The sequence below is a fragment of the Topomyia yanbarensis genome, chromosome 1 (genome assembly GCF_030247195.1).
Source record: "Topomyia yanbarensis strain Yona2022 chromosome 1, ASM3024719v1, whole genome shotgun sequence".
NCBI lineage: Eukaryota > Metazoa > Arthropoda > Insecta > Diptera > Culicidae > Topomyia > Topomyia yanbarensis.
This window is the reverse complement of record NC_080670.1, coordinates 113,482,252-113,502,773: the sequence shown is the minus strand read 5'-3', so window position 1 is coordinate 113,502,773 and position 20,522 is coordinate 113,482,252. Positions and strand designations below refer to the sequence as shown.

General features: G+C 41.5%; 1 protein-coding gene across 2 annotated transcripts; it reads left to right on the top strand.

Moving 5' to 3' along the window:
* The first annotated feature begins 12,843 nt into the window (after window positions 1-12,843).
* LOC131679183 (uncharacterized) lies at window positions 12,844-17,102 on the top strand. 2 transcript variants are annotated; one of them, XM_058959959.1, is made up of 5 exons: window positions 12,844-14,914; window positions 14,970-15,138; window positions 15,278-15,818; window positions 15,874-16,042; window positions 16,181-17,102. In XM_058959959.1, the coding sequence occupies exons 3-5, from the start codon at window positions 15,659-15,661 to the stop codon at window positions 16,695-16,697; spliced, it is 846 nt and encodes a 281-aa protein (XP_058815942.1). In that variant the 5' UTR covers window positions 12,844-14,914; window positions 14,970-15,138; window positions 15,278-15,658; the 3' UTR covers window positions 16,698-17,102. The 2 variants fall into 2 exon arrangements, with proteins under 2 accessions (XP_058815942.1, XP_058815857.1); XM_058959874.1 differs by having other exon boundaries at window positions 12,844-15,138.
* The last annotated feature ends 3,420 nt before the right edge of the window (window positions 17,103-20,522 follow it).

Sequence of the window (20,522 nt, the reverse complement as noted above, 5' to 3'; positions counted from 1 at the left end):
TTTGGGACAACCTAGGACCCTTACGAGGAAGTTCAGGTGAGTTTTGATTAGGTCTTTTCTTAGAGTTTCCAAGCGGAGCCAGAGAATGCCCCTCGCAAGGGTCGTTAGAGGCGTTATCGTCAGTTGGCAAGAGAGCGAATGGGTTTTCGGAGATAAGTGGAACAGCTCTTTTAAGCATTTCTGCGTAAGAGCGTCTGGAGCGATCTTTGGCGGATCGCTTCAGTTTATCCGCGCGAAGTTTGTACGTTGGACTTGTCAAAAGTGCATGTGGATTCTCCCCACAGTAAACACACTTCTCAGCAGACCTACTGCAAGTATCATCCGCATGGCGTTCCCCACATTTACCGCACCGTTGCTTGTTGCTACAGTAGGTGGCCGTGTGACCTAGCTGCTTGCAATTGGAACAATTCATGACCCGCGGTACAAACAGGCGTACTGGTAGACGAGCTCCTCCAACGTAGCTCGGAAGTGCAGATCCGGCGAAGGTTACGCGAAACGAGTCTGATGGATAGTAATTCCCATCTTCGATGGACTTTGAGTGCAATTGCTTGCACTCCAAAATCTTAACTGATTGAAGGTTAGGGTCCTTAAAGCGGCCAGCCCCACCATTCATCAGATCATCGACAGTTAGACCCGCATCACTTACCACACCGTCGACCTCCACATCACGAGAAGGGATGTAGACGCGATACTCCAGCGTAAAGAGGCTGCTAACGATATCATTGGCCTGTTTCAAGTCAGTAACGACTACGCGCAGTTTATCTGACTAAACCTTTTTAATCTCGGTTACGGCCGAGTAACGTTTTGTCAGCTCCCGTGCAACAGTTATGCTGTTCAACGGTTTATTTTTGGGCCGAAAGTATACCACCCAAGGACCAGCGGATCCATCCTGGTAAACCTTGACTCGGGGGGGCTGTGAGACATTGGGGGAAAGTGGGGGAAGTGGATCGACCATAACATCATCTATCTCAGTATCAGATATACGTTCTTGCACTTGTTTCTCGGTACAAAATTCGGTTACTCATTCACACACATTAAAAAAACTCATTCATACTCAGACAACAAGTCTCAGAGCACCAAAGTTGAAGACTTCATTGAGATGGAAAGCTAACTTTCTTCCTTCATCTGAACCGTACACTCAAAATTAAACATCAAAACGACGGCCCGCGCAAACATTCAAAAGCGCACGTAAATATGCAAATGGCTAGACGGTTACATAAATGAATTCAAAAACGTGAAGTCATACATATTAATTTGGTCACGCATGGCCACGTGTAATCTCGATCATCCGCGCACACCTACGCCTTCAATCATGCATACACAAAAACACTCTGGTGATCAAGCTAATATGTTAACAGTTACGAATTTATAAGCACGATTTCTACTACCATTACACCAACACCTGTTTCAATGCGATCGGTAGAACTCACTCCCTTCTAGATCTAAACCATGTACTCAAAAACGCGGCTCTCGTGAGCATTCGAATACGCCAGGGTCTTCACGACTATACAAGTGATTTCATGCACGCGGAATTAAATACAAGCGACACACGCCGTCGCGATCAAACCCGATAACATACAAACGCTCATTCGCGATAATATAACCCTGCTCACAAACACAACATGCACTTGCGATCATCCACGCAAACCTACGTCCACGATCTCGCAAAACCAAAAAAGCCCTTGTTATTAAATAAACGTTTGAGCACCCACGGATTTATGAACGTCTCATTTGCGATTATACAAACGTGCGTTCCCACGCGATCAAAAATTACTCACGTCCGGAAGCCTCTTCCCTTGGTTCTGGCACTCCTGGTTGATGCCTTCAGTTGGACGTGGTTAGACCACATTATACAAAAAATCAACGACGCTTATCGTCTGAACCGTACACTCAAACGTACGTACATACGGTATGCCCATACCTTCATGAACCCACGCGAATATGCAAATGCCCATGTGGCCATACAATCGAATTTATACACGCAAAGTTACTTACACGCAACATACAAACGCTCATGCTCATGTTAACATACAAACCCTCCAAACACGTTCCAGTGATTAAGTGAAGGTTTTAGCACTTCTAAACGCGTTCTCGTCTATACGCGATCAATTCTCCATATCCTTACATCTAAACCGTACATTCAATATCTCAATAAGAATGACATTGTAGTGAGAATCCAGTTCTAGTTCTAGAATCCAGCTTTATAGCTACATCTTCGGTATGGAGCAATTGAGCGGAAGTTAAAAGCCTTTGACCAGAACTAGGCGGATTTACAACGTTGAGCGAACAACCGAAGGGAGGGTTAATCGGATCCTGTCGCCCTGTTCATACGCAGTTTCCAAAAATATCCGTACTGTCTGAAACAATCGGAGATTTGTTTATTTGAGGATTTCTTTCAACTTGATCTGCGAACGTCTGTAACATTTGTCGGCATACAACAAACCCTTGGCGGTATCGATGATTTGCAACGATTTGTAGAAAATCGCGAGTCACAAGCGGATCCTACACGAGTAGAAATATTTACAATAAACCAATTATTGATAAATATATTGATCGGTTAAAGCCATTTTGAAAATATTGATCCTGTAGAATTCAAGTGGGATTGACGTATTGATGCTGTCTTGTCAATATTTTTATTGACAATATTCTGGTCTCGTGTAGGGTCCGGTACAAGAAACGTACTTGATTCTCATTGCCCGCAAAAGAACAATGTGACGGGACCCAAACCAAGGTAATCTGGTAAGTTTTTTCAGATAAAGCACTCAGATATTCCCGTATTTTCCCCAGGAAATACGGTGAGTGCTTTCCAGGCTTCGCCGCACGGATGGCCTCAATGGAGCTGAGACTATCCGAAACGATGAAGTAATGGTCTGAGGGCAGGGTGTCAATGATCCCGAGAGTATACTGAATGGCAGCTAATTCTGCGACGTAAATTGAAGCAGGATCATTGAGTTTGAATGAGGCAGCAAGATTTTCGTTGATGATACCGAAGCCTGTGGACCCGTCGAGAATTGATCCGTCAGTGTACAACATTTTGGCGCAGTCGACTTGATGGTATTTGTTATAGAAAATATTTGGGACCACTTGTGGGCGAATATGATCCGGAATTCCACAAATCTCTTCCTTCATGGATGTATCGAAAAATAGAGTTGGATCAGAAGTATCTAAGAGATGAGCACGGTTGACGTTATACGTAGATGAATTGATGTTCTGTGCCATGTAATCGAAGTACAAGGACATGAATCGGGTCTGAGAATTAAGCTCGACAAGCCTTTCGCAATTTGCAATCACCAATGGGTTCAGAATATCGCATCGAATGAGCAATCGATATGAGAGGTCCCAGAATCGATTTTTCAGCGGAAGAACGCCCGCCAGCACTTCGAGACTCATCGAATGGGTCGAGTGCATGCAACCCAAGGCAATACGCAAGCAACGATACTGGATTCGCTCCAGTGTGATGAAGTGTATGTTCGCAGCGGAGCGAAAGCAGAAACATCCGTACTTCAACACTGATAATATCGTTGTTTGGTACAGCCTGATTACGTCTCCTGGATGGGCACCCCACCATGTTCCAGTTATTGTACGGAAAAGTTGATCCTTTGTTGGCACTTCTGTTTCAGATACCTAATGTGACATCCCCAGGTACCTTTAGAGTCGAACCATACCCCGAGATATTTGAATGTTGAAGCCTGAGCAATAGTTTGATCCATTAATTGAATCTGTAGTTGCGCTGGTTCACGCTTTCTAGAAAATACGACTAGCTCAGTTTTCTCCGTGGAGAACTCGATACCCAGCTGGAGAGCCCAAGCAGACAAATTGTCCAAGGTATCTTGCAGTGGTCCTTGCAAGCCGACGGCTTTAGGACCTGTAATAGAGACCACGCCGTCATCTGCAAGCTGCCTTAGCGTGCAGAAATTGACAAGACATTCGTCAATGTCATTCACGTAAAAATTGTAGAGAGGGCTTAGACATGAGCCCTGGGGAAGGCCCGTGTAGCTAAATCGTGATGTCGATAAATCGCCATGCGAGAAATGCATTTGTTTTTCAGACAACAGGTTTAGCAAAAATGTATTTAAAATTGGCGAAAGACCATGCTGGTGCAACTTCTCATAAAGAATGTTGATCGAAACTGAATCGAAAGCCCCCTTAATATCCAAGGATACTGATGCCATCTGCTCTTTGTTAGCATATGCCATTTGAATTTCTGTTGAGAGCAACGCAAGGCAATCGTTCGTCCCTTTGCCTTTGCGGAAGCCAAATTGTGTATCTGATAGTAAGCCATTTGTTTCGACGCAATTATCGAGGCGAAACAAGATAATTTTTTCGAATAACTTCCGGATACAGGACAGCATTGCAATCGGACGATACGAATTGTGGTCGGAGGCTGGTTTTCCTGGTTTTTGGATGGCGATGACCCTCACCTGTCTCCAGTCATGTGGGACAATGTTACCCTCAAGAAACCTATTAAATAAATTCAACAAGCGTCTGGCAGATTCTTCAACAAGTTGAATTTGATTCTATCTGACCCCGGGGCTTTATTGTTACATGATAAGAGAGCAAGTGAGAACACCATCGTAAACGGTGTTTCGTTCGCGGTATTGTAAGACGACGCGGCGCGGTAGATTTTCTGTGCCGGGGCGGAATCCGGACAAACCTTCTTGGCGAAATCGAATATCCAACGGTTTGAATATTCCACGCTCTCGTTAGTACTGTTTCGGTTTCGCATACGTCGGGCCGTGCCCCAAAGAGTGCTCATCGATGTTTCTCTTGTTAACCCGTCGACAAACCGGCGCCAGTAACTGCGTTTCTTAGCTTTCATTAAATTTTTCATTCGCTTTTCTAATATCGCGTACACTCGATAACTAGCAACTAACCCGTCGTTCCGGAAGGTTTTATACGCGGCAGCTTTCTCCGCGTACACGTCTGAGCACTCTTTGTCCCACCACGGGTTGGGAGAACGTTTTTGGGTGTTCACGTCGGGTACTCGTTTCGTCTGAGTTTGAATCGCGGTATCGAGAATCGAGTTGGACAAAAACTTATATTCTTCCTCCGAGGGAAGTACCTGTGTTGAATCGATAGTTTTGGATATCTCAGCAGCGTAGCTCTTCCAATCAATGTTTCGTGTGAGGTCATAGGGAACATTGATTGGTGCCGATGGTCTTGAACCAGTGGTGATTGCAATTACAATTGGTAAGTGGTCACTACCATGGGGATCAGATATTACCTTCCACTTGCAATCTAACCGTAGTGATGTCGAGCATAAAGATATCCGTGTCATTTCCCCTGTGTTCAGAATTGTCATATTGAAGTTATCACAAAGGTCTTGAATTGTCGAAGATCGATTATCGTCGTATAGACAGCCCCACCCCGTACCGTGAGAGTTAAAGTCTCCAAGAAGCAGGCGGGGCGAGGGAAGGTGTCACGTTGGAGAATCTTCGATATCCCATCATGACCCTAGGAGGAATGTAAATAGAAGCAATGCAAAGATCTTTGCCTTTGATTGTTGTTTGACAAGCGACAACTTCAATGCCTGGCGTCGAAGGGAGGTTGATTCGATTGAAGGAGTAGCACTTTTTGATCCCTAAAAGTACCCCTCCATATGAGTCTTCTCGATCCAAGCGGATAATGTTAAAGTCGTGGAAGTTGAGGTTTATATTAGAAGTTAGCCATGTTTCACATAGGGAAAATGCATTACAATGATTGTAATTTAGCAAGTGTTTTAATGAATCAATTTTGGGAATAATACTTCTGCAGTTCCACTGTAAAACAGTGATCAGATCCTTGATTCCGTCTAATAAGTTATCCATCGAAGGATACGATCGCTGTAAGGAGGGGCCATTGTTCAGTCAACTGTTTTAAAAATGTTCTTACTGTTGGTAGAATAGCAACCAGCAAGCTTTTCAGAGGATCGGTAATGTTGAAAGCTGTGAATATCCAGTCCACAATGTCAGAGAATTTAAGGAATCCCGTTTTAGGTTGAGTTTCTGACTGTAAAATTGGAGCGCTTGGGATTTTTGGTGCCCCGGGGAGTGCTGGGAACTCCTGGTTGTATCTCAATTTCCCAAAACCAGGAGGTATTATCTTCGGATTTGTACCAGCACTTCCAGTTGATGAATTATTTTTATTTTGTTCACTTGTTTGGGATAACCTAGGATCCTTACGAGGAAGTTCAGGTGAGTTTTGATTAGGTCTTTTCTTAGAGTTTCCAAGCGGAGCCAGAGAATGCCCCTCGCAAGGGTCGTTAGAGGCGTTATCGTCAGTTGGCAAGAGAGCGAATGGGTTTTCGGAGATAAGTGGAACAGCTCTTTTAAGCATTTCTGCGTAAGAGCGTCTGAAGCGATCTTTGGCGGATCGCTTCAGTTTATCCGCGCGAAGTTTGTACGTTGGACTTGTCAAAAGTGCATGTGGATTCTCCCCACAGTAAACACACTTCTCAGCAGGCCTACTGCAAGTATCATCCGCATGGCGTTCCCCACATTTACCGCACCGTTGCTTGTTGCTACAGTAGGTGGCCGTGTGACCTAGCTGCTTGCAATTGGAACAATTCATGACCTGCGGTACAAACAGGCGTACAGGTAGACGAGCTCCTCCAACGTAGCTCGGAAGTGCAGATCCGGCGAAGGTTACGCGAAACGAGTCTGATGGATAGTAATTCCCATCTTCGATGGACTTTGAGTGCAATTGCTTGCACTCCAAAATCTTAACTGATTGAAGGTTAGGGTCCTTAAAGCGGCCAGCCCCACCATTCATCAGATCATCGACAGTTAGACCCGCATCACTTACCACACCGTCGACCTCCACATCACGAGAAGGGATGTAGACGCGATACTCCAGCGTAAAGAGGCTATTGCTAACGATATCATTGGCCTGTTTCAAGTCAGTAACAACTACGCGCAGTTTATCTGATTAAACCTTTTTAATCTCGGTTACGGCCGAGTAACGTTTTGTCAGCTCCCGTGCAACAATTATGCTGTTCAACGGTTTATTTTTGGGCCGAAAGTATACCACCCAAGGACCAGCGGATCCATCCTGGTAAACCTTGACTCGGGGGGGGGGGGGGGGGGCTGTGAGACATTGGGGGAAAGTGGGGAAAGTGGATCGACCATAACATCATCTATCTCAGTATCAGATATACGTTCTTGCACTTGTTTCTCGGTACAAAATTCGGTTACTCATTCACACACATTAAAAAAAACTCATTCATACTCAGACAACAAGTCTCAGAGCACCAAAGTTGGAGACTTTATTGAGATGGAAAGCTAACTTTCTTCCTTCATCTGAACCGTACACTCAAAATTAAACATCAAAACGACGGCCCGCGCAAACATTCAAAAGCGCACGTAAATATGCAAATGGCTAGACGGTTACATAAATGAATTCAAAAACGTGAAGTCATACATATTAATTTGGTCACGCATGGTCACGTGTAATCTCGATCATGCGCGCACACCTACGCCTTCAATCATGCATACACAAAAACACTCTGGTGATCAAGCTAATATGTTAACAGTTACGAATTTATAAGCACGATTTCTACTACCATTACACCAACACCTGTTTCAATGCGATCGGTAGAACTCACTCCCTTCTAGATCTAAACCATGTACTCAAAAACGCGGCTCTCGTGAGCATTCGAATACGCCAGGGCCTTCACGACTATACAAGTGATTTCATGCACGCGGAATTAAATACAAGCGACACACGCCGTCGCGATCAAACCCGATAACATACAAACGCTCATTCGCGATAATATAACCCTGCTCACAAACACAACATGCACTTGCGATCATCCACGCAAACCTACGTCCACGATCTCGCAAAACCAAAAAAGCCCTTGTTATTAAATAAACGTTTGAGCACCCACGGATTTATGAACGTCTCATTTGCGATTATACAAACGTGCGTTCCCACGCGATCAAAAATTACTCACGTCCGGAAGCCTCTTCCCTTGGTTCTGGCACTCCTGGTTGATGCCTTCAGTTGGACGTGGTTAGACCACATTATACAAAAAATCAACGACGCTTATCGTCTGAACCGTACACTCAAACGTACGTACATACGGTATGCCCATACCTTCATGAACCCACGCGAATATGCAAATGCCCATGTGGCCATACAATCGAATTTATACACGCAAAGTTACTTACACGCAACATACAAACGCTCATGCTCATGTTAACATACAAACCCTCCAAACACGTTCCAGTGATTAAGTGAAGGTTTTAGCACTTCTAAACGCGTTCTCGTCTATACGCGATCAATTCTCCATATCCTTACATCTAAACCGTACATTCAATATCTCAATAAAGGCCCGAACACAATCAATGCGGTTGCGGCACGGCACGGTGCGGCCAATTTTTAAAACAATGTGCTTGCATGCAAGCACCCACAATGAGCGCGGTGCGGCGCGTTGCGGCAACTGCGGCATTGTACTAAATTTTAAAATTTCTCAAAAAATGCGATGCGGCAGAGTGCGGCAAGCAGCTTGACGTTTTCAATTTGTTCATCCTTGTCAAAATAATTGAGTTTGAAGCTACCACTAGTGTAAATTCAAAATTCTTGTGTTCTTTATGTGGAATCAGGTAGAAAAACAGCATTTTATTAATATATCGAAGCGGTTGGTCCCACAGGTGAATTTCGAGAGGCCCATAGATTTAATTATCGCATTTTTCAATGAGGAGGAGTAAAATTGTATGGGCTTTTGCAATTTGTTTGAAAACTGATCGCTTCAATATTACCATGATAGAGTTGTGTCACTTTGAACATGTAGTTTGTTATAGAAATATGCAAATTTGGATTTTGCACATAGTGTACTTCGTATGCTGTATGAATTGTTTAAAGCAATCAAATTCTACCGAACTAGTATAGGAGTGCTAATGTGTCATGCTTCCGGACCTCTATATAAAGCAGAACATGTACGTCGAATACATTAAGAAATCATCCAAAAAGTGTTAACTAAAAATGAACCTTTCAGTTTTGTATTGCGATATTTTGGATGATAGATAATGTTATACTTGCTGAAAGGAAAGAAATTTGGAAATGATATTAACATTTTGGATTACCTGGATTGATTTTATAATTAAAAGCTAGGGGACAATCACTCTAAACTTGATCTGAGCATGTGGACCCTAAGAAGTCGGGAACATGACCGAGGCTGCCGGGGTTACAAGTCGAAAACAGCATCAGCGGAAAATCGGAGGTTTTCACGTGTAAAAGAACTAGATTTTGGTCATAACCCGAAAGAATGTGAAGATTCTCTTATTCCGTTCAAAGTCAAAGTCGATTCCACTGAATACCGAAATCGTGATTTAGATCGGTCAAGCTCAAAATTATTGACAATTTGCAGCAGTATCAAGAATCGAACCGTTTGAAAAAAATTCTCAAGTAAAATAACTTGCAGATTAACATCAAACATTGCACAAATAGCTGACCACAGATTTGGGTTATATTCCTAACATGCAGTGATCGTGTGACACTGAGCACATTGGTGGAAGTTAATTCACGCCCCGGAATGAACCGCCAGAAATCCCTCCCTTAGGGTGCTTACAGAGTGGCCGCGAGAAGCTGAGCAGGGGTTGGCACTGACATTAAAATGCGAGAAACCTGCTTGCAGCATATCAAATGGAACCTGTCAGAGTAAAAGTAGGCAGTCGGCGCCGATCCGCTCAGCTTTCACTCTGACATCATCCCTTTGGTTTGCAGCAAGCAGGTTTCTCGCATCTCGCATTCTAATGTCAGCGCCAGCTCAGCTCCTCGCCGCCACTCTGTAAGCACCCTTAGATTGGTGGTATTGACGGCGTTGTATACGTCAAGCAATATTACATATTTCGGTTCCAATAAATTCAATGTATTAACTATATATCCCCAAATATTACTGATTTTTATCATAAATCTACATTACGTTTACTGGAAAACAACCATGCATATTTTATTAAAGATGTGGGTTACTGTTCAGAGTGACTTCAAAATGTTGATGGGGTGTATCGAGGAGACCGGACCCCATTATGCCTTTTTAATGTTTCATGCTCTTCAAAATTCCCACCAGGTCAAGACCAACTATCAGTCGTAATAAAAATAGATGTCGAGACTTTTAGCAACATTTATTTATTTTATAAACTATAGTATTCGAATTATTAATGAATATTTATGTGTAGTGTATTGCTTGGTATTTTTACAATCTTGTAGAATGTTCTGATTTGGCTAAAGCTAGACACCATTAACCAACCTGCAATATGTATCTAGCACGAGTCACGATTTGACAAGTACGCGTGTTGGCGATTGAGGTAAAACCGCAAAATCCTTATTATATCACCATATTATCTGCAATCACTAAAATTACGCCAGATGTGTCTACGCAGAAATCAGTTTCGGTCGAAATTAGTTCCGTCAACTGGTAACAAGATTGTGACACGCCTATCATCATATTTCCAAAGGTACGTTCGTACTCCTAGAGGTTAAATTTCTGAACAGCGTGAAACGGTTGTACGAGGCCATGACTGCTACTTTCGACTATAGTTATCGTTGCGTTCACGCAGCTCACCGCAGTGAAACGGCTGCTCTTGACACTCGGTTATTGCTGTGCGTCCTGCTGCACCATTGCCTCTAGCTGTATTTTATGCTACAACATGCCTTAGCAAATACTTGTTTGCGATTCCATTGCATCCTGGTACAATAACGTCCGCTTTAATGACGACGCTGACGATTACTTTTGAAACGACTTGACAAGATATTTTTTGGTATTTTTCTTGACATTTTATCAAAATAACTGGTAGTCTTATTTATGCATTGTGAAACAAAGGTGATTCAAAATACAAGCCCTTTTGGCAACTCCGGAAAAAATCCATCCGCGTGCGGATTAGTGGTTTTACTGGAAGCGTTCTTGACTAATTCATTGGCCAAAACGAAAAGACGAAGCGTCTGCGAGACAATGTTTCCATCCGGAGCACTGCTCTGGGCTCTAAAAAGTACTTTCAACTAGTCCCGCACTATCTTAATGTTTGCATTGAATAGTATTACGCCAACGCGCAAGAGTCCTTTACATGATCCACTTCAATTTTGTACGTCACATTCACCTTCGCTTCAGGTATTATTCACACATGGCTTGAACGACCGATTAAGTGCAAGGGTTCAAGGCAAAGGTTACACGTTTCGTATCCAATATGGAACACAACTCCGGATCGTGATTCTGTAGTAGCAACCGTAAAATACGCCACACTTCCATTTTAAATGCGAATCTTTGGGATGTCCATATTCCAAATTGATTCAGAGACTTTGGAACGCGACAGTTGTAATAACAACGGTGGCAACAACAATTCAATGCGGCTGTTTTGAAAATCATTAATTCAACTCCTACTCTTGCAGAGGAATGAAGGAGTCTATTTCAAATTCGTTACAACTGCCAACTTATCAAATCCCAGCTTCGCGACGAAATTATGACACACCTGCTAAATCGTATCCTGAAACGACAGGTCGAATGTTCATTGAACTGGGAGAGCTCATTCACCCTATCCCTTCCATTGAGGCAATCCTGCCAAACATCCGTTATTAACGCCTTTAAGATAGATTTAGCTTGACAAATAGTATGCCAGAAGGGGGGTAACTCAAGCTCTATCAACCTGAAAAACATGCCTCCGTTATCAATCAACATTGCGCTTATCAGACATCGTATTACTTACCAGAAACCCTCCATCCTTGAAAGAGTAATTCTAGCGATGCAGTTTTCTTTTCTGGATCTTGCAACAGCATGGAAGTCGTCAGCAACTTGAATCTACCAATAGTGAAAAACTAAAGATATAACCCGCGAAAAATCTAAATTAGACAAGGAACTGATTGGCAAACCATTCTTTTCTGCAATAATGAGGCTTTGTAACTTTTAACTTGCTCAAGATTCTTTTGTCAGCTACGCAGGAATAATAAAACAATGTTTTTTTTCACTTATCGAGTTCGATTTTTTCTTCTCGTGTCACCATGTTGTTTGGAGTGACACCCGGTCAAACCCATCAGAATGAATTCCAGCTCAAACGCCACAACCGATTGAGTCGGAATCGGCTGTTGCATTTGAGTTGGAAACCATACTGACTCCATTCAGAAATCCGAACCGGTTCCGGAATGAGTTTAACCGGGCAGCTCCCAGTTAAACTCATTCCGGAACCGGTTCGGATTTCCGAATCCCAGTTAAACTCATTACGGAACCGGTTCGGATTTCCAAATGAAGTCATTATGGATTCCAAATCAAATTTTGAAACATTTTTTTGAACGTCTCAGTGGGTGGAGGGCTCCGGTCAAAAAATTCGGATGAACATGGCCAGGCGATTTAAATAGTTTGACGTTTGACTCAACTCGCCTGTGCTAATTACCCCTAGGAACAAATGCGATTTAAAGGCAATTTCAATACTTAGACAAATTTTCTGGCGGCTGAAATGGACTTGGTTGTGTTTCGCGTTTCTCCAACTTGGCGGTTCATGTTTGACTTAAGCTTAAAATTGTTTTTTAACAATTGGCATGTTCTCGCTTGAATTTTGTTTGTTTCGTGCACTTCATTAAGCCAACGAATGTGGGAAATTGTGGAATCGTGTATAAGTATTCAGCTTTTTGCTGGTGACTGCGTTTTCAAATGCGCACTCTATTTTGACAAGTCGTTTGTACAGTGTCAACTTGGACAACTCGTCAGCGGTGTCAATTTTGACAACCGGTCTCATCAGCCTTGAGTTTCACGGCTATCATGTATCCTGCTTATTTATTTTCTTAATAATCGTTAAACGTCAAATTTAAAATTTGTTAGTTTATTTTCAAACGCCTTTTTCGATGATTTTAATTTCTTCGTGAATTTATTTATAAGCATATTTTCAGCTGTTTGAAAGTGTCGAGAGAATTATGCGATTTGAACCTCTGCTCTTACCCAAATTCATCCCACATGAAATGACTAATAATAGCACACGAAACTTGCTTTTAAACTACCCGGAAAAGCATCTTCTAACGATACAGTACCTCAACCTAGGCCTAAACAATGTTCACACCTGTTTTTGAATACAAATTTGTAGCAAAATTTAACACCAAGAATTGACAATTGTCAGCTACAACTGCATCTGCGTTTACCGAAGAAATCGGTTGCAATTCACCTGACTTATTAGTTTCGACTAGATTGAGTATCGCTGATTGGTTTTACTCAGTTTGCTAATCGCCCAATTACATTATAAGACTGATTAATTGCCGTATTGGTCGACCGATTTTTGTATGCCGATTGCGAGTAGCGAATAGTTTTGAATAGCAGATGTTCTGTATCCACATTTCGAGTTAAGTGCCGCTGTTGAATGGGATTACAGTTGACTGTGCGGATCCGTACCGAAATCAGTTTAGTTTTTCAACAGAACAACTCAAATTTAGTTGAAATTAAACAATGATTCTGTGGGTTTTTAACAAGGATCTAATAAATTTTATTTTGATTCAACAATGTTTCTATTTAAATGTAAACAACTATTTGTTGAACTAAACCAAATACATGCTTTTGAAAAACGCCCATTTCAGTTTGAAACAGTCATTCGCCACGTTTTAGATTCAACAAAACGTTTTGTTGATTCAAAAAGGCCTGATTCTTCTACGTGTATATTGTACGTTTCATTGGAAACGAGCCATTCAATCATTTTGATGCGGCGAAGCGAGTCATTAATGTGGTTTTTGTTTGAGGCGAAACTGATTCAGTTCCTAACCCCAACTGCTGTCAAAATGTATGAACTGACAGCGGTTGGGGTTAGAACCTGACTCAGTTTCAGGTTCAATCGAAATCGCCATAAGCTATTATATAGTTTTCCGTTCCATTTGATAAATTTTAGGTCCAATATACATAATATAACATTATTTCAAAAAAAATTTCGTTGTAATACGTAAAAACGATTTTTTTGTTTTTTTAAAATAAATCTTATGTAAACTTGGCAACCATACATAGGAAAACTGCGGTTGTTTACATCTGGCCTATCAGAACAACACCCAAAATAAAGAAAAACTATGTGCAATAGATGGTGTTAATAAAAATAACCCTCCCGGAAAACCGAGAAAACATGCCCTAATTTTTTTATGTTGACAGTCTGGATATGACACTATAGGAAGGATTTGACATTTGACATTTCACGACAAATGATGCCCTGTCAGAAAAAATTAATACATGTTTTCCCGCATGGTTACTTTTATTTGACATAAACACCATCCAATGCATATAGTTTTTTTTCCTTTAGGGTGTTGTCTTGATAGACCAGATGTAAACAACCGCAGTTTTCCTATGTATGGTTGCCAAGATTACACAAGAATTATTTCAAAAAACAAAAAAACTCGTTTTTACGTATTGCAACGAAATTTTTTACTAAATAATGTTATATTATGTATATTGGACCTAAAATTTATCGAATGGAACGGATAACTATATATAGCTTAATGACCCAATTAAGGGCGATTAAATGGAGCGTTCCGTGGGCGATTTAAGGGTAGCTTGGGCGGCAAAAAAGACGGCGGCAAATCGCCCAAATGTTGCATTTGAAATAGCTCCCTAATTGCCAGCAATTTGCTGGCAAATTGCAGGGCAATTAGCGCATCCGAGTTTTCAAATAGCCTCCCGTTAGCCAGCAACTTACCCTTTTTGACTGGGCTGACACAGTTTCGGGGCCAATCAAAAACGCCATTAGAGTGACACTGATATATAAATGATAAACAAAACATTGAGCTGTCGAGTCTTTATTCGAAAATTCTTTGAACTTGTGCATCGACATGGAAAGAGAAGACGAATATGAACTGTGCATAGAAAAGAGATTAATTTCTCTCGTTAAAGAGTATCCATGCATTTATGCGAAGGGTACGATTGCCTATCGAAATAGTGGCGCCCGAGTTAAAGCATGGTTATTAATTAGCAAAACACTCAATATATCGGGTAAACATCTATTGTTTTATATCCAATCAACTGGTTCAAACAATTTCATTTTCAGAAGGTATTGCAAGAACAAAATGGAGGAATCTTAAGGATCGGTATGTGAAAGAAAGAAGAAAACAGGATCAAACAGCGGTTTCTGGCGCAGGATCCGAAGATGTTTATGTATCTAAATGGATATTTTTCAACGAGCTTTCATTTCTCTCGGCCCATTGCGAGTTAAGAACGTAAGTTTAAAAAAAAATATACAAGCGACCTTCGTTAAGAAACCGGGAATATAATGGTTAGATGTGCCGGAACAATCCTAAGAATATTTAAATAATATATATAGATAAAGCTGGTAGTACACTGCGTACATACTTTCAGGACTAGCGGAAATTACACGCCAAGTGAAAGCCAACTGTCGGTACATACCAAAACTGTCGAAAATAACAAGCTCAAGGCGAGCCAACAATCAGTACTACCCGATACAAGTAGAAATATCCCTTCAAATGAGGACATGCAGCTAACACAATCCAGAACTAGCCAGAGTTACATGGCAGCTAGAAGTCCGATACAACCTAGAGCATCTAGTTCCCAGTTTTCAAATAGCCTCCCGTTAGCCAGCAACTTACCCTTTTTGACTGGGCTGACACAGTTTCGGGGCCAATCAAAAACGCCATTAGAGTGACACTGATATATAAATGATAAACAAAACATTGAGCTGTCGAGTCTTTATTCGAAAATTCTTTGAACTTGTGCATCGACATGGAAAGAGAAGACGAATATGAACTGTGCATAGAAAAGAGATTAATTTCTCTCGTTAAAGAGTATCCATGCATTTATGCGAAGGGTACGATTGCCTATCGAAATAGTGGCGCCCGAGTTAAAGCATGGTTATTAATTAGCAAAACACTCAATATATCGGGTAAACATCTATTGTTTTATATCCAATCAACTGGTTCAAACAATTTCATTTTCAGAAGGTATTGCAAGAACAAAATGGAGGAATCTTAAGGATCGGTATGTGAAAGAAAGAAGAAAACAGGATCAAACAGCGGTTTCTGGCGCAGGATCCGAAGATGTTTATGTATCTAAATGGATATTTTTCAACGAGCTTTCATTTCTCTCGGCCCATTGCGAGTTAAGAACGTAAGTTTAAAAAAAATATACAAGCGACCTTCGTTAAGAAACCGGGAATATAATGGTTAGATGTGCCGGAACAATCCTAAGAATATTTAAATAATATATATAGATAAAGCTGGTAGTACACTGCGTACATACTTTCAGGACTAGCGGAAATTACACGCCAAGTGAAAGCCAACTGTCGGTACATACCAAAACTGTCGAAAATAACAAGCTCAAGGCGAGCCAACAATCAGTACTACCCGATACAAGTAGAAATATCCCTTCAAATGAGGACATGCAGCTAACACAATCCAGAACTAGCCAGAGTTACATGGCAGCTAGAAGTCCGATACAACCTAGAGCATCTAGTTCCCAAGATGGATTTTTCGACAATACCGATGGAAGACAAGACGATGAAGAAGAATTTGGTGCAACTCCAGCCCTCGCATCAAACGTACCACCAAGCCGCAAGCGAAAGGCCGGGATTGATGACAGAATAAGCGGTCTTTTGACCAAGATTAATGACGTGGTATCTGTAACGGCGAATCAAAGCCGTCGTCATGCTACATTTTGCCACTACCTAGCAGAAAGAATGGAAATGTTACCTCTTAATGTTGCAAGGGATTTGGAGGTGGAGTTCACTACGCGTGTGAACAACCTTATTGATATAAATGAATAACATCAAATTGAAAGAATGCTTACGGGCAGCATTCGAATTTTTAAACCATGTGAACGAATCTCCATCAGGTTAATAATTTTCAACACCTGCATATGAATGTGATGTTTTAAATTGATATGTACTTTTGATTTTGATTGTTTTTACTGTGTCTACTTTAAACTTGTTTTCGTATTCCCAAATAAAAGCTATTGAGTTATTTACAAAGTTATTTTAATCAGAGGCTTGGATGACATCATTCGAATTAGGAAGACCTATATGTGCGTGAACCAACAGCAGTAGATTATCTTCCAGTTTTGCGAACGTTGGCCAATATATCGGCAATGTTCACACTATTTACATATATCGCCGATCCAGCAAACATCATTCCAGCTCTAATCAGCGGAATGAGCATCTCCCATCTGTGAGTGTCCCATGTTACGGTTATCATCCAACTAATTCGATTGAAACACGGTTCCTTTGTGGCCGAAAAACGAGTTAACGACATTGCGTTTGATTAGGTTCAAAACATAGGAATGTAGTTGCTTCATGCAATGGCTTCTTCGTTTAATGCTGGAACAGGCATAGTGGAAGGTTCGCTTATGTGCTCATGATTGTCCCCTAATATCGAAAGAGAAATTAGGTTTAGATAATTGAAAGCGTTTTTAGTATCTCTTACCAACACCATCTCACCTTTGTTAACGTGAAAATCGTATAGATTCTGTAGAAGAAAATCCGTGGGAATGTATTTTAAACTCGTTACTATACTGCTTCCAAGAGTTTTCATCCACTTCAGGCAAATATATGCCACACAGTTTGTTATGTTATGATTTGTGTAACTTCCTGTGTTATTGACCGCACAGTTGACACTCCCATCCGGAACAATCGTGATAAATAAAAATGGCTCGAACCGTGAGCTAAGTACCTAAAAATCAAACGGAAGATTTTATACAATTTTCGAGTGGTTTATTGCTGCTCAGCTCTTACATCAATGTGAGGAACAGTCTGCATTTTGCAGCAATCGGTTGATGCAAAGATTTTTTTACAAGCAGTTTTCCGACCACATCGTAAAGTTTATCAAACGCTGCTGGAGTCATCCGGGTGCACCGGAAAAAGTATTCCGGATCATGCTGCCTCATGAGATCGAATGAAGTCTCGAAAAAGCCTTCAGTGGCCCTTGCTTGATTGGATGGCCGTACCCACCAACGACGTTCGCTATGCTTGTTGGCATCGCAAAGCTCTTTCACTTCTTGCAATATGCTTAAAATATTCAACGCAGTCGAAAGATTTTCCATGCTCAAAATTTTAATTTTTTGACAACTATAACAACGCTACACGTTGAATTAAAAGTAACATTTGCTAGGTTGACAATACATTACAATAAATGTGCATTTGTCTATAAGCGTGTACGAAACATCAAGTGTCAAACTTTGCCGCAATAGTTGCATTGTGGTTTGAAAATGCGGCAAACTCTGCGGCAGCGATTTTAGTACATGCCGCATTCGCCGCATCTTGCCGCAACGCACCGCAACCGCATCCATTGTGTTTACACCTTTAAAACCACCGTTAATATAGGTGCCATTTGAAAGGTAGTGTTTAGTAGAAGGCAAAAAATGATGATTGGAGCCATTTAAAAATCCAAGATGGTGGATTCCGATTATCACAAAACACTGAAAACTACCATCAGCATGGGTATCATTTGAAAGGTAGTAATTAGTAGATGGCAAAAATTGATAATGGGCGCCATTTTGAGTTCCATGATGGCTGCTTCCGGTTACTACAAAACATTGAAAACCATCATCAATATGGGTGTCAATTAAAAGGTAGTGTTTAGTAGAAGGAAAAAAATAATGATTGGTGCCATTCCGAAATCCAAGATGGCGGGTTCTGGTTGCCACAAAACACCGTAAACCACCATCAATATGGATGTCATTTGAAAGGTAGTAATTAGTAGAAGGCGAAAATTGACGATTGAAGCCATTTGAAATCCAAGATGGCGGCTTTCGGTTACCACAAAACATCAAAAACCATTATCAATATGGTTGTCATTTGAAAGGTATTGATTAGTAGAAGCCAAAAATCGACGATTGGCGTCATTTTGAAATCTAAGACGATTGACTTGGTTTGTTTGATAGAGCCCATCAAACGAATTTTCATGCAAGAGGTGACAGAATGGGGTCAATACACTGACAAAATCGGGGGTAGAGTGAATCTGGCACAGACAATATCGGTGGCTGATAATATCGGGTCTTCCCTATATTTCTAAGTACTTCGATAGTACCATTAAAAATAACTATGTTTCTAGAATCATCCATTTCCTAAACTAGTATTCGGTGAAATGGAAATCGTCCTTAATTTGCTCTCAGTCCATTTGGTAACCCTAATTAAACTATTCAATCATTTTCATTCGTCACTTCTTTTCAACGAGTTTTTTCGTCAATAAATATGGCTACTTTTACAATGTTGATATTGACCAATTTAACAAATTTTACTCATGTTTGAGTTAGTGTTTTTCTAGCAGTAAGCAGCGGCGGATAAACCAAAATTCCGACAGCCAGCCAGAAGTCCGGCCCGTATTCTGGCTGGATGGGCTGAACAGAGATGCCAGGTACTTTTTTCAAAGGTCTGCAATAATAATTTTAAAAGTCTGGGAAGAACAAAAATGTCAGGAAAGCTAGTGTAATCAAAAGCCTTTTCATTCAAAAATCTGTAAATATCTGCAACCAAACTAAAAAATCTGCAAATATCTGCAACCAAACTAAAAAATCTGCAAATATCAGCAACCAAACTAAAAAATCTGCAAATATTTGCGTCATTGAAGAAATCTGCAGCTTAAATTAAAAGTCTGCGAATTTGCAGACTTGTCTGCAAATCTGGCATGTCTGGGGCTGAATTTACTGGAGAGGCGTACACTGAAAATCAAAGTTACCTATTTTGTGGGTTAAATTTGCTCACTGCGAAGTTTATACATGGGCAACCCAAAATTAGGTAGACATTTGAACATGGCGATTACCCATAATTTGAGTTGGTCGCTGTGAACTTCGTGTTGGGTAGGAATTGAATAATGACGTCTACTCAAATTCAAGTTCATCGCTTCGTACTTATATTTTGGGTAGCTCATTTCAAACAAAGCCCGGGCCCCGTGGTGGTGGAGGAACGCTACGTGGGAAGCTGAGCTGCAAGCAACCGGGCGGGTCATAGGTGGTGGATAATGCTTAATCGCGATAGCAACTAGTTGTGATTCGCGACCCGAACCAGCAGCGGGGGCTGACTGCGGGTGTGGTAGGACGAGGTAGTGGGCCCTATACGTTCTAGGCCTAAATACCACATGCCCTAAAGCAGCCCTGACAAGGCGAGCCAGCGCCGCCTTTAAATAAGCGCTTAGCCCAAATCCCTCTCCTCCCGTTATCCTTCCTTCCCTCCTTCCTTCTGCGGCTGTTCGCCCATCGAAATATGGAAGCTGTTCTTCAATGTCAGCTTCTTTCACCGAACAGCCTAGATAAGCCGTGTAGTGTCGGTAGTGGTTGTTTCAACCGGCTAAGAATTACACTACGGACTACCTGTTTCAGTGGGAAACAGGGAACCCCAATTCCATAGTGTCATGCGACCCGTGCTATGGGTAAAATTGTTGAGGGGGTTTAAAACATTCTCAATGGCGAACGGAGCCTGGGAAGAGTCGGGCGAACTCCCCAGTATGCTGCATTACGCAGCGGAACGTTCACTCTACACACCTATTTTTTTTCACCGATGATCCACTTAATTTTGCCGAATTTTTGTTGGCTGGGGGTTTGCTGAGACTCTCGGCTGATGGTAGTTCGGTGAAGTTTTGTTGAGTTTCGATTATCAAAT